The following is a 15019-nucleotide window of genomic DNA, read 5'->3' as shown; positions in this document are numbered from 1 at the left end:
GGGTGAAAATCCTCACCCACCTGATTTTGGAATGCAAATTAGTTTTTAAAGGACCGCCCGATTTGGAGAAGCGGGCTGTTTTTCTACTTTTTCACAGTGGGTGTGAAAGCAGTGGTGAATTCAGCTAACAATCTTTATAGCCTCCCAGAAAACGATGCCAATGACATTCTGAGTAAGAGCAATATTTTAAAGAAAATTAACAAAAAACTCTGAATTCGTGGAACATTTTCATGTACCATTACCAAACGCAGCTGTTAATGCTATTGCCAGTACTCCACTTTTGGCTGCACAGCTTATATATATATATATAGTCCTGCAAATGACATGTCAAGATGCCTTAGCTGACCTTCATCAGATTTAGGACCAAAGACATCTTCCTAAGGACTTGCAGTCACCAATGTGCTATCCAGGGGACTTGGGAGCTGAGACAGGTGGTACAGTGAGAGGCCCAGGTGGCAGAAAACCTGGGTGCACAACCTGAAACACCGCAGTGACTTTTGCAGAACCACCTCCTGTGTGTCTGTACCACGCTGCTCCAGCCTGCTCAGACAGCACAGGTGTCTGTACCCATGGAACATTTTATTCACAAATGGGGTTTGTGAAACTGTGACCAGCCTGCAATGAAAAAAATTGGAGTTTTCAGCTTAGCAAAAAAAAAAAATACACCTTACAGCCTTCTAATGTCAAGAACTCACTGAGCCTGATTCTGTGTTTTACATCTCTATAACGGCCTCCCCAAATCTCCAAACCAGGAGATTAAAGACAGGAGATTAAAGATCAGCATTTTTTAATAATAAATCTCAACAAAAGTCAATGGGTACAGCCTAATGAGCACAGGCCTATAATATCAACTTACTACTGCATTTTTATTCTAAAGAGACTGAAAATAAAAATCCCATCAACATATATGGCTTATGGTTATCATTAGGTTGATTAGTTGTTTTAATTTGAGGATTTTGGATATGATTCCCAGTTCCAGCACATAAAATTTTCCATTGAAAGCAGATTTTGGCATTCTTTGCATGAGATACAGTGGTTAGTGTTAACATGCAACCAAAAATTTTATGCAGGCAAATAAACTTACTTCCTTTTCTTTGGGCTCACTTCCAAAACACTGTTTTTAATATATGATGTACAAATGTCCCGTAACACTGCTTTATATTAAAAGCATGAGCCAGAAATGTCCTATGAGAACACTTCTTAGGTCAGTATTTTTCATTTGTTATTATTATTCATGCCTACGCACCTATGTGGAAATATAGAATCAGCTACAACATATTTAATTTCTTCAGAGGATGATACTTTATGAACAAAATTTAGCACGTCCTACTAAATAGTGTTAGCACACCGAGGAAGATTTATTCACTTGACTCCACTTATGAACATCAGTTGCAGATAAATATTTTGACCTTCTCCTCATAGTTTAACGTGGTAAGATATATATATGATGATGCACTTTGTGAATTTTTTCCAATTAGCACATGGGCAGGGACAGTCCCAACCACACTAGTGAAGCCAGGAGCTCAGAGTATGTACAAATCAACAAAGCTAATCTCTCACACACACCAGAATATACTACACTTTAATTTCTGACAAATCCCTATTTTACTACTGGTTTAGAGACAGTCTCCCTTCTCCCTCCTCTCTTTGTGAACAAAGACAAACCTCTTACTTCTCTTCTTGGATCAACAGTGCATCTCAGCCAGGAGCAGGACTGCAATTTGTAGATGAAACAGTATTGTATGTTCATGCTGCAAGGGACCAACTATGGTACAAGCCCCAGGAGGCTATCAAAGACTCTGAATGTACCAGAAGGTGGCTGGCTTGCACTGAAGCCCGCGGTGATTTAACTATGAGTGGCTGGCTTCAGTTAGAAAACGAATACTGCAGTCACTCCTTGAGGAGTACAGCAGACATATGTTCATACTGTAACGGAGAGGCCTTTTTGCCAATGATAAATGGTACTTCAGAAAACACAAGCAATAATACAAAATTCACTCCAAAGAAAAACGAATCGAAAGTGTGGGTTTCCCCATTTATATTTTTTACATAAAAATATTTGAATTTGTGGGCAAAATATGCACCTGTTGTAACTATAGCTTAAGATAAAAATCATTGCAAGGTATATTAAAAAACAAATGGCATTATTACTATAAGTTTCCATGTCTCTGGAAACTTTTTATTATTTTTTTTTTTACCTGAACCACCGTAAGATGACGATGAAGGCGTTCGCCTGGAGAAGCTTTTCACGGCAAGACTCTGGCCTCGCTGCTTCCGCCTCCAAGCTGTTCGGCATTTGGAGTCTATGCTTTGCTTGATTCGATACCAGTCAGATTCTGTGATTCCAAATTTATAAAATAGATGACCTATAATTAGAGAGAAACACAAAGGGATGGAAACTAGCACAAATCTGTATTTTCAGGAAAATGCATGGATGACACAGTCACGCACACAAGGTGAACAAAGTAAGAGAGCAGCTCTGCCTAAAGAAATACAATGACATTACGAAATATGCCATAGCTATACAGTGGTGAGATTTAAACAGCTGTTCACAAAATTAAGTAATCACACATATGTACACAACTGTGTTTTTAGAAGTGTCACCACTATGAAACTTCCCAATCTACACTTCCATCCAAGTAAACCGCACTTTTATATTTCAGATGAGCAACACTGAAACAGAAGGATCCAGTCCTCCTAAACCCAAACTGGATAAAGTTTTATTGATTGCTGATAGTGCCCATGATATTTATGCATAAGTCCAGCACTACATAAAGCTTCATATAAAACAAACTCTTAAAGCTCAGTGCAAGATTCATCAGAATCCAACAAAAACACAGCACAAAATTCAAATCTTCTGAAAATGATGCTACTACTCTTAAGTCATGTAAAGAGCCACATTCTGCACTTTCCAGCATTTAGTGCTAAGTTGCCAAACCGTTATAAAAAAATAACGTTGACTTGCAAGTTGAACTGCTTGAGTATTTTGAAACAAAGCTCATGCAGATCGAGCTCTGCTGCCAACTCAAACCCGGTTCATTAATGTCTGCAACCTCTGCAATCGAAGTGGAAGCCTAATCGTACAAGAAATGGAGCAAAACTACGATTTTGGGTCCAAAAAATACTCACTTCAACATCTGGACAAATGGTTTAAAATTGAGAAGGAAATATGCCGTACATTGGTAGCTTTTTCAAGGCACTCCTCGTACTGCTAGAGACTTCTACCGTTTTATTGTAAGCCTTACAGTGGTTTATATTTTGCTTAAAGCATTTACAGTTGAGGGCATTTGAGTGTATTAAGAGAAATTTGTGATTCTCATGACTACAGAAAAAACACTCGAAAAAATTAAATCCAAATTTTTGAACTGTGAAGTAAACTAGAACTATCCAAACATTTAACAGTCTTTACAATTCCATTACTTTTAAGCTTTTCAGATTTAGATCTGCAATAAAGCAGTTAAAAATCAATCCAAAGCTGTAATATTTGTTTTTACTCAATGTGGCTGTGCTTGAAGGACCCCTTAAGATTCTTGTATTCCTTTTTGTATCAAATGCTTTCCGTACGCTGCAAAATAAAACCATCTTTTCAACCTACTGGGTTTGCAAATTTACTCTCAAATAGGATCCTGAAATACTTAAGCGAAGCAGTTAAATACACGCTTAAGCTGTTGTATAGTCCTTTGAACGGGATACAGGCTGCTCACGTAGGACAACAGATTTGAAGCTTAGGGCAGCAGAATGCCAGGTTTACACAAACTAAGAGCTCTGCACTTCGACCGAGCTGAGAGCCCTCAGAATCTGAAATTCACAGGTAACTGATCTAACGTAGGCAAGAGGAATGCTGCATCTCTTAATTCTTAACCATTTTTCAATCATCTATTTTCTGATGCTCTAACTTATTTTACTTGAGATTTGTTCCAAGAGCCATTAGAACATAGAGGAGGAAAGCACTGGCATCAAAAAGCCAACTCAAAAACTCTTTTAAAAGCCCAAGATCCCTCACTGGCAAGTGACAGTAGGCCCGTTATTTAGAGATTGCTTTACAACCCCTGCATTATGTCTCCAAAATGAGGGTGGGAGTAGGGAAGGAGGAAAACCGACTAAAATTATCATCTGCTGCTGTGCAACAGTTTCCTTTCCATGGGTGTCAGCAAAAGGAAAGCACATACTGTACTGTAAATACTGAGACCACATTTCTCCAAGTGCAATCTATTACTAATACGCACTACACAGAGAAAAGGGTTTATAAATCTTTGCAGTAATGTCCAATAAAAATAGTTGTGTTTTAACTCTTTATATGATTGCAGCTGTCAGGACATACGAAGTACTTGTGGAGTCCTACATAACCACAGAGCATATGACTGTGTTATTCTGAACAAGTGTCCATATTTTATTCATAAATACATTTTAATGACTTTCATCTTGCATGCTGCCGTTAGAAAAGTGACTGAATTGACTGCAGGTCCAAGAAAACTCTCACAGTAAAGCAGCCTAGCTAGGAATTTTAACTATTACAGTGTAATAATCCATGGGATATTCCAAGATGTCACTTAATTCAAACAGAAATTAATAGCAATATAAATTATTTGGGACATGACAGCCTCGTGTGCAGTGAGCTGTTCATACTAGGAGACCCAAGGCCTGTAGGACAAGAGCTTGAGAAAGACGATGGGTGCCAGAGGTGAGACATAAAATGATCAAAAAATCGCTCTATAGATGGAAGACAAGAAAAGGCATTCTACTTATTGACCACAAAAGCTATGATTTAATTAACATGGACAGAGAGACCACCACCTTCATGGAGAGACCGCAGAGGGGATAACAGACGACAAGCTAAATGGGGTAGAGTCAGATTTAGAGGTGATTTTAGACTAGAGAGAGCCAAGGCATCAGGCACAGACTGTCAAAGCCAGGTGTATTTCTTTTCCCTTATTCATGAAATTCCTGCTTAGCTGTTCCTGTGGTCACAGGCGTAACACTGGTACAGACGACAGGCCTGCTGTTTGCGCAGGCCTTCCCCCAAACTGCACGCTCCGTCACAGTAACTGCGTGCGCAAATCAGGCATGAAAAATTAGCACTTAAATACAACGATAGTTGACATAGAGGTTAAACGAGTTTCAGATGTAGAGATCTATCTAGCCGATACTATAACCTAAAGCGTTACTCTATTAACAGGTTTTTAGCAGCCACATTTCACAACAGTCCACTGATAGCTGATGGAAAATCTAATGCTATGACAGTGGAGTGTTTGTGAAGTACATACACGTTCTGAGAACAAACTTCACCACACCAATAGAAATACGAGTTACCTACGGTAGAGAGATCCATCGCAAAAACATGTGCAAACAATATTTGCAAACGTAAGTGTGCTGACTTTGTTTTTTACCCATAACTGATCACATGTACGAGAGCTTTCAGCTCGGGGGCTGGTTCTGAGTCTGTCAAATGCCAAAAAAGAAGTCTGAAAGGCAGGAATAAAGCAAGATACTGCCAAGGAGACTTTTAACTTGGGGCAGTCCTTATTGGAAAAGACATCGGTGCTTCAGTGAGAAGAGATTTGACTTTTTCAGAACATTTACTAGTCAAAAGCAGCATGAAGCATCGTAATTTGTAAGCAGCACAGTATCCGTGAGCCACATAACAACCCTGATAAAAACACATTAAAATACGTTCAGCAATATAATTCAGCACTTTGGCAAAAAGACAACGGTACTTGGGAAGACAGATGCACATACACAAGAGTGAAGCAAAGGATTTAGATCGCCTAAGGATGGCTGGCTGTGTTTTTAGAGATCTTTTTATTTAGGACAATGGATGGTTGCTGGTCACATCCAAAACAAAGGATGTGCTTGTTTTTAAATACTAAGTGTCCGAACCTTGCTTTCTTTGGGAACCTCTCTTCCTGAAAATAAAAGAAAGAAAATAAAAAAGCTTTCTCTGAAAACACACCAGAGACTTAAAATAGTTCGGTTATTTAATAGATTGCAAGAGCTTGAGCAACTTCTATGAGCAACATAAATACCAGCAGCAGCTTGGGAGACAAAAAGGTCTGCAAGAAGAATTCACAGAGACACGGAGCATCCAAAATGCACACAGAGGAAATCACTTTGGATTGCAAGAACCAACATTTAATCTTATCGAGCAAAAGCTTAGGAGGAAAGCACATGTGCATCACGAAAATTAAATAAATCAGCATTAAAAGTAACAGGTGCATCGTACTAAATGTAGACCCTAGATTAGAAACACGGCACTAGTTCTGGCTACGTTTTAGCTGAAGTTCCTATAAAGCTAAAAGAAACAATGACACTAAGTTCTAGAATGCTCCTTGTGCACCACAAAATAAATCTTTTTGTGGTTCATAGAAAAACAAGCTGGGAAAGACAGTGAAGATGAGCTAGTGTAAACACAGAGATCGTCAGCAATGGTGTTTGGAACGACTGTGCCTTCCCAAACTTTGGGGCAGCTAATGTACAAAATGTTTGTTCTCAGTTTTTTATTTTTTATTTTTAAGAGAAGAGGACTAATTAAGGAAAAAGTGAAAACAATGTTTCTGAGAAAGTAATCCTCTCTTTCTTAAAGGTCAAAAGTCAGGCAGCAGACAAAGCAATCCGCAGAAAACATTAACTTGTAAAGAAATTTAATTAAGAACAAATTGAGGAGAAGGCATTTGTAGTATCAAAACCAGACAAGAAATATTCTATCTTGACATCACATTCAGTATCAGCCTGCTAAAAAACAAACTTCATGTCAACAGCTTGCATTTAGATATCGCCGTGTCCTGCTGATTCCCATTCTCCAGGAAAACCAGATTTATTTAGAAAAATTAAAAGGTAAATCGTTCTATTCATGGAGTTGGCAGAATTCCCTTTGCTGCCCTTTGTACTGAGATGGCAGAGATTCTTCCTCTTTTACTGTTGATTTTGAAAGACTAGGGAAAGTGTTACCCCTGGAGAACCTACAAAATATGTAAAATACAGACCCTTACATTAATGTGTAATCCAAACAGACTTGGTTAACCGTTCTTTCCACTTTCAACTTCAATATTATTTTTAAAGTCTACAGAAAAAGCAAGAGGGTGTCACATTCAAAATTCAAATTCAAATGATTAAACTGATAAATGGAATCATTTTTTTAATTGGCAAGAATAAGATGGATATCATGAAAAATAAGGGCTTCGGATTTTGCCTGCACTTAATCATGAAAAGGGGCGATTATTTGGGGTTTTGGCTAATAAAACACATTTTTTCACATAAGGCTCATACATTTGGAGTTCTTTTTATTAAACAAATAGCGTATGACAATGAAATCTGCCATACTAAGTACTTGAACAGCGGAGAAAAAATTAGGCACCTCTGAAGTTCCTTCTTGCGCCTTCGGGCTTCAATTCCTCAAATATAATTACGGTCATGCATTGGCCATATTGAAACAATTTTAAACGAGTAATTGTTTACTCCTTTGACAGCTGGGAGGAGGCAGGGGGCTGTACGATCTCCACGGCTGGGAGGTGGCTCCCCTCTGAAACCCAAAAGTGCTTGGGGCTGGGCAAAGGGATGCAGGAGCGGAGGGCAGCAGCATCCTCGTTCGTGGAAAACTGGTCCCGCTTCAGCTGGAGGATGGCAGAATTTTGGCAGCTTTTCCAGTGCCACGTGCTTGGTGACCGTCAGTCGGGTCTAATCAACAGGCTAATCGACATCCAAAAAGGGATGGGGGGAGCCGGTAAAAACAGGGAGAGAGGGAGGAGGGAAAAACAATGCAGCTACCAAACAATGCCTGTTTTCCATTTTACTCTTACAGTTCCTTTAACTATTAAATTCAAACTTTTCAAACAACTCTAAGTATATAGACTATCTGTGACTACAGCATGCGCCCTTTACAATACAAATTATATCCACGGGGTACATATGAGAAGTCTCAAATACAACTGAAATCCTATTCTACTACACACAGCTAAGGAAGGGTTTACTAAACCTTCGTCAGTAACCACTATAATGTAAACAGTCAAATATTGAAATATAACTGCTAGCTGCTGATGAAGTCTGAACTTTTTAAAGAAAATTCCAATCGTCAGCTTTTAAGGAGAACAAATGCCCTGTTTTCCGAGGTGCAGAAGATATGCTTTAAGAGGATTTGTGTAAATAAGATCCTGTGAAAAGTGGGTTATTCTACCGTACACTTCAACTAAATTATAATAATATATACACCTCAAAATTACCTGTTAATCAAATCCCTTTCCACCTGGACAACAGAAACTCAACCCTATACTAGAGATCATGGGAGGAATCTTATCTTCAGTAACTTTAGGACAAAATGTGTAACTGCTGATCTTATAACAAATACCCATAAATGTTTACCTACGGTAAGAAAATTAAATCTGTCATGGTAAGAAAGTAAGGACATTCCTAAATACCATTAAGGATATAATTTAAAGAGCAGGCATGTACAAGGTAAACACTCCAGATGTAAAAAGTCTCAGTGAAGTCACTGGTTTGAAATGTAAGCATGTGATTATACAATTTAGGGAATAAGGACTAACATTAGGGACACCGAAATATACGGTCTTTGGAGGAGTGTATTGCTCAGCACAATTCTGCTGGCTTCCAGATGCCATCGCGATGTGGGGTTATATAAATATATATGTCAGCCCATTAAGGAACCAGATTCTAAGTATTGTATTTCCGTAGCTTTTACAAGATAACTGGAATAGAAGCAGGACTACAATACAAAGCTCTGTAGGCTGAACTGGCATCAGCCTAACAGCGTCCCCTTCCCACTCCCCAAAACCACAGTAACACAGGTCTTACAATTACCAGTACCACCAGACAGTATCGGACCAACTGCCTCAAGCAATGGGATCGGGTACCTTTCAGGATAAAAAAAAATATATATATAATATACAGTATTTCTAGTATAAGTGGAAGCAGTATGTTTTAGTTATTTCAGGAAAACTAACAACTTATGACTTTTTGATAATAAAAAATGAGCTTTTCTCATCTCAGCTGCTAAAACAAAGCCAAGTTCAAATTAAGTATCTGGCAGGTAGGAATACATTCTGGGATCAAAAGGGTGCATTTTAACATAGCACCATTAGAGAAAGAGAGAGGAATTGTTAAACTACAATCAGCAACTATTTATAAAACACTAACTACAGTGTTTAGACAATCTACTGATTACAATTCTGTGCAACTAGGACACTAAACCATTTGGAAGAACAGGCAAGAAAGTTTTCAGAAGTAGTGTCAAATTAGTCTATCACATTTGAAGAAACATTTCAGAAATCAACTTGTTTAAATAACTACCAAACAGTGCAAGAAGTATTTGTACTTAGAGGCTGGTGTCTCAAATAACAGATTAAAGTGAAAGTGGACTGTTCCCTGCCTCGATCATTATAACTTTTCTCCATCAATCTGGCGCTGCGGATCTGACAACTTGTTGGATGCATGCAGACAGAACTGAAACCACATTTAATTTTTGCATTTGTCTCAAGGATACCAGATCAAAGGCCTTCTGCAGACAAGAGACCTTTTGCAAGTGCTTGCTACAGGTCTTTCTGCTTCAGTAAAATACATTGTCTTCAACATACAGATAGGTAGTTTTTGTTTGCCTTTTTTTTTTTTTTTAGGTGTTTTTTGTTTGCTTTTTTATTTAATCAGTACAACCCAAAAGGCGTGAGATTTCTTTCTCTGTTCTTACTCTGTAAAAATGCAGATAAAATATCTTATTTTAAGAAAACTTGGAGCATTTTGAAACCTGAATGTTACCTGAAAAAAGGAAGTACCTTCTTGATGCTAATGTGCAGCTCTGGCTCATAATTCAATGCACTGTGTTCCTCAAAAGAACTAATAACTAATATAAGCCTGAATGTTACCTACTAACATCCAATTATCAAAATAGTTAACAGTTAATTTTAAGTTATTAAAAGTTAATTTGTCAGAATATTTCATTAATATTTGTTTAGAATATTTAGCTGAGTACTTTTTTTAATGAATTTCAGAACCAGTGGAAACATGAAATTAAAAATTGTTTGAAATGCCCTTTGTTTAACAAATTGAAAAGAATCATCCAGGTCTATATTCCCTATCAGAAGTTTCACGAACAAAAATATCTATTTTTTTAAGCATCTATCATCTCCAAATTCCACCAATTCCTTTTCTAAAACGGAAGAGGTCCTACAATCGGACACCTTTCCACCTTTCTGCAAAACCAACCAGTCTATTTCTATTTATTTTACCAATTGCAGAACCTGTTTTATTTTGACTCTTCAAAATAAGCCTGACTCTTGCCATAAGCATGGGAATAATGCCATCTAGTGGAGCATCAAACTTACCACTCTGGCAAGAGACGGCAGCGTTTTTATCGGTGCCTGTGTATGTTTGCTCAATCTCTGACTCCCCTGCAGCATGCGCCAAGTGCTGCAAAAGGTTAGCAGAACTGCAGAACCAGAGAGCTGCTGTGAAATGGAAGGGAGCGAATTAATCACTGCAGGAACTGAGCATTTTTGACGTTCCTGGTTGCACACTTCTATGGAAGCGATTTCCATGCAGTGTTACAGTGGTGGCCATAAGGCATTCCCGTAGGGATTCTTTGATTACGTTTCTCTGATGGTGACAGAATATTAACAGCTGTATAGATGTAACCATTTAATAACTAGTGCAATTATCAAGAATATGAAGTGCTTATAACTCCATAAACGAATTAACACACGCCGTAAGAAAATAATTCTGGACCAAATCAGAGGGTCTATACTCTGAGAATAGAAAAATCTTTACGTTATCTACTACAGACTTGCTACAGCTCACAAGTTGCATAGAAGGTACGCCAGTGTGATAATAGATAAATGACATTCACTTCTATTTTTTTCTCATTTTTAAAAGAAAACACATTTCTTGCTCTGAAAAACATTTTGCAAATCCAAAGACAGAGCAAATAAAACAAAATACCTTGAAAAAAGACAGAAGATCTATGTTTCATTTCCTCCCAAAATATATATATTCATGCAACATTGGGGTCCCAGTATGAAACTGAAATCGCATACTTCATATATCTATAGCTGTACAGCTAAAAATTGCAATGGCAGCTTTCCATATAGACTACACAAGCATTTTCATCTGAAATGGCTTTTCATAAACATTAGGACCTTAAAGACGCCAACACTTGTTCAATTACCCTGCCACTAACAATCTCCTTCCAAATAAAAAGCCTCATGCGCTCACGATGACTATTACCTTCCTTCCGCATGTTAAAAATGCACACATGGGATACCGTGCTTTTGAGACTTCAAAAGAATTTACCTTCTAGTTTTGCACATTCAAAATCTCAGAGCGTTCATTTATGATCAGACTGAGCAAGCAAAGACCTTACTTTTTCTTTTACTCGCTCTTGGGGAGAACCACTCCTGTAAGGTTTATCAGCCACCATTTGGGTTTGGAACGGAACGTACCCAGGTAAATGATGTGTTTATTGCCAAGGGATCAACTTACTGCTTGAAATCAAAGGCTGATGCTGAAAACAAATGGAATCACCCAATTTGAAGTAATAATGCTTCACCGAAATAAATGTTTCTGACGTTAAGGAGCCACTGCCAACAATCACACGTCGGGTCATTTTTGATATCCACACAACGTTAAGGAGAAATATATTAAACAGCTGTTTATCTTTTACACAGCAGCACAGCATGATCTGAGAGAACCCACGGCAAAACCGAGGGAAAAAGGAGGGTTGTTGCTTTAAAATCCCCCTTCCCGAGACATCCCGTTACATAAGCCCTCGCCGCAGTGCCTCAGGATCCCATCTGGATGGCAAACGCCACCACACGTGCCGCCAAGAAAAACTCACTTATGAATCAACAACGAAAATTTCTCCCCTTCCGAAGGAGCTTGTGGGTTTGGAAAGGCCTGGCACCACAGAAACCTGAACGCTGCGGGAATTTATTTACATTTTACTTGCAGTCGGCTTGAGGCATCTCCCCACTTCACTTTTTAACCCTTGTGAAATGAAGAAAAGAGAGTTCAAAGCAGGAAAGGAAAAGCTATGCAACCTTCTGGCATTCCGTTTACGAGCCTTTGTGAAATCACAGCTCTCCTTGAACGCGGCAATGAGCTTTCCAGACGAATGTACGTTATTCTTGCACTGATCAATCTGCGTTTGGTGGCTGAGCTGCTTTTCCTCTCCAAATGTCAGGGATCAAATACTTTCTTAGACTCTTCGCATCTTCTAAAACCACGCCATAAAAGTTCACTTTTGTCATTTATAGGCCTTCAATAGTAAAGAAACTATTTCTTGTCTGGAGCTCACTGAAAGTTCATTAGGGTACTTTATTTATGCGGAGACTGAGCCCAAGTGGTAGTGGGTAACCAACAGCCTCCAGCACGGGCGGGGAGAATAAAGAAACTCCGCATCCTTCTCAATCAGACCCGAAGGGACACCACCACTGCACGCCGCCGAAACTGTCCTGCGGACAGTTGTAACCCTGGAGGAGTTCCAGTGCGGAGAAATTAGTCCAAAGCTAACAGTGATTAGTACAACCGCGATGCGAAGACTCTTCCTTTTCACTTGTAGCTTCATAGCTGGGATGGATCCACAGTGGTGGTAAGGAAGACCCCTGGACATCACACTCGACGCTAACTACAAGGGGTCCAACACGGTTCGCTGACATCAGGGTTTGAGGATTTTTATTATGAAACAACGGCTTTTGAAATCCACATCAACTCCCTTGATTTTCATTAGGAAAAGCACAGCTCTCATTTGACTAAATTATCATATTTGTAGGGGAACTTTCACATCGGGCACATCTTTCTTACTAATTACACAGTTTGGCTCTTTTTACAGTACACCCTCCTGAAGCAAGGTTTAAAATGAGGAAAGTTTTTATGTTCATAGACTGATCTGAATGTTTTTAGCCGCCTCTCAAGAAGTGAGGAGCAGGGCACTTCAGCACGTACTTTAAATGAGTCTGGCCAAAGTGGAAAAGCATTGACAGGATGGAACAATCGTGCTTCGGCCATAAAGAGATGGTCCAAGTGACCTAATGTTAGTTTTCTTCTTTCTCTAGAGCCTATGAACTCACAAACGCTTGACAGCACATCATGCACAATCAAGTTCTATGCAGTCACAGTTGCAACTGACAGACTAAGCAGCTGCTTACGTTCAAGAATGGAAAATTAAATTCATTGCTTTTATAATGCAAGAACAACAAGACAAGTGTGAGAGGGAGAGAGAAAACACCCTGCCAACAATTTCTTTCTTTTTCCCCAAAATTGCCACCTTTACTTCAGTTTATTAAAAAGTAACTGGCCAGGAAAGTAATCGAAATCTACATAAGTACCCAGGAAAGAAGAAAACAACAGCCAGCATTAAATTATAGCGCTTACATAAAGTCAGTAAGCAAGTGCCAGCATTGATGCCATTTATGAGAACTGCGGTGCCGAGATAAACTCGATGGGTTCTCATATTATCTTCTTGCCTAGCCTCAAACGAGGTTATCACTTCCCTCCATGTGGCAGCATTTAATTGATTCACAAAGCAGCAGCTATTTGGAACTGAAGCCAGACTTTTGCAGCTCTCAGGAAGACAATGCATTTGCAAAAAGCGTCACTGCTCCATCAAGGCCTTTCCTAAGGGTTCTGTACAAAAAATAATGCTTTTTGGATATAAGAAAAGCATAACAGAACTGTTTTCTTTCACTTCTTCTCATTTAAAGATGTGCTGAACTCTCGTACTCTTGCTTCTTGCTCTCTGCTGGAGGTATGAGGTAGTTCAACACCTCTGCAAACTCCTCCTCCTCTCTTCCTAAGTTTTCACCATAAACACAGCCACCACTATCACGCAATTCAGAACGAGCCATAAGACAGCCTTCCCAAAATGTCAGATGGATACTGTCCACTTGGTGAGGATCAGAGTAGAGGTTTTGAATAGTGCTTAGCTCAGGAGAACCCGCTTCAGCTTCCCCATTTGCCGCAGGCATGATGCTGCAGATTTGGGCAAATCCTTGTTTGCATATATTCAACCCTTTGAACTGTAAAATGAAGTTTGTCCTACCTCTAAGCCATGATCTGGCAGTTGAGAAATGCACTATAGCATCTAATAACACCACAGCCCTCAAAGGAACAGGCTGAAGCGAATTTATATTTCCAGACTGCTGCAGTCCACGGTATTTATTACTAGGAGAAGAAAATGTTGGCAAAAAGTATTTCCAGGGACCACAGGATTAGCTCATCCATGTGGATACAAACCACACAACTTCTTTTCAGAATACTATAACTTGGAAGATTAATGTGCTATATAATGAAGAAACAGAGGCATGGGTTAAACAGAAAACATCAGCAATCCTCAGCAAATTACTAGCTTGAGTACTACCACTAACCCATTCCTCTTACCCCCAATCTCCAGGGAATTCAGAGCATGACGGATTCTTGAGTTAGCTGCTCTGTCAAAGGAGATCGATTGAAAGTACAATTAGCTATGTAGTCACAACCATCCAAGTTAAAAAAAAAAAAAAAAAAAACATCAGTTTCTAGTGCTGATAAAATATTACAGATAGGACAAAACGCCAATTTTTTAAAAGTTTGAAATTTTCTTGAAGTTTTCCAGCTGCCTCCTGACGGAATCCAAGATCTAGCGGTGTCAACGACTGCTGATAACCAAGGCTTGTGGCTCTCTCTGTCGCAGCGACACACAACAGCACTTTAAGCCACTGTATATATGCTGTATATTCTGGCAGGTAGCGACTAGTACGATATTCAGAAGTCAGACACATGTGAAGCCACAATTATAAACATGTAATGAAAGGAAGACAGAGAGCAAAACAAGTATATAGAAATTACGAAGGACTAAAGGGGGGATAAAAGAATGGGCATAATTTAGAAAAAATACAGCAATGCAAAAGGCATTTTTAAAGTGGAAAAATTTAAAAAAAAGAAAACACTAAAGACATTCTGTATTTATAGTATACACTTTCATAACTGCAATGTTTACATAAAACATTATATATAATGACAAAAGTCTGCAGTATCTCATAAAACA

At 38.9% G+C, this 15019-nt stretch overlaps 1 protein-coding gene across 8 annotated transcripts in view; it reads right to left on the bottom strand.

The window, feature by feature from the left end:
• The window catches only part of BANP (BTG3 associated nuclear protein), a 146349-nt gene that overhangs the window by 79482 nt on the left and 51848 nt on the right, over positions 1 to 15019 (bottom strand). For all 8 annotated transcript variants that reach the window (XR_014589051.1, XR_014589052.1, XR_014589053.1 and 5 more), the window contains one exon: positions 2199 to 2366. Coding sequence is in view for 5 of the 8 variants with exons in the window: in XM_083851760.1 (XP_083707886.1) it covers positions 2199 to 2366 (168 nt within the window). In the remaining 3 variants the exon portion in view is untranslated. The remainder of the gene's footprint in view (positions 1 to 2198; positions 2367 to 15019) is intronic.

The sequence above is a fragment of the Anser anser genome, assembly GCF_964211835.1.
Source record: "Anser anser genome assembly, chromosome: 11".
Classification (NCBI taxonomy): Eukaryota; Metazoa; Chordata; class Aves; order Anseriformes; family Anatidae; genus Anser; species Anser anser.
The sequence above is the reverse complement of the archived record's forward strand: the minus strand, read 5'-3'. Positions and strand labels throughout refer to the sequence as shown.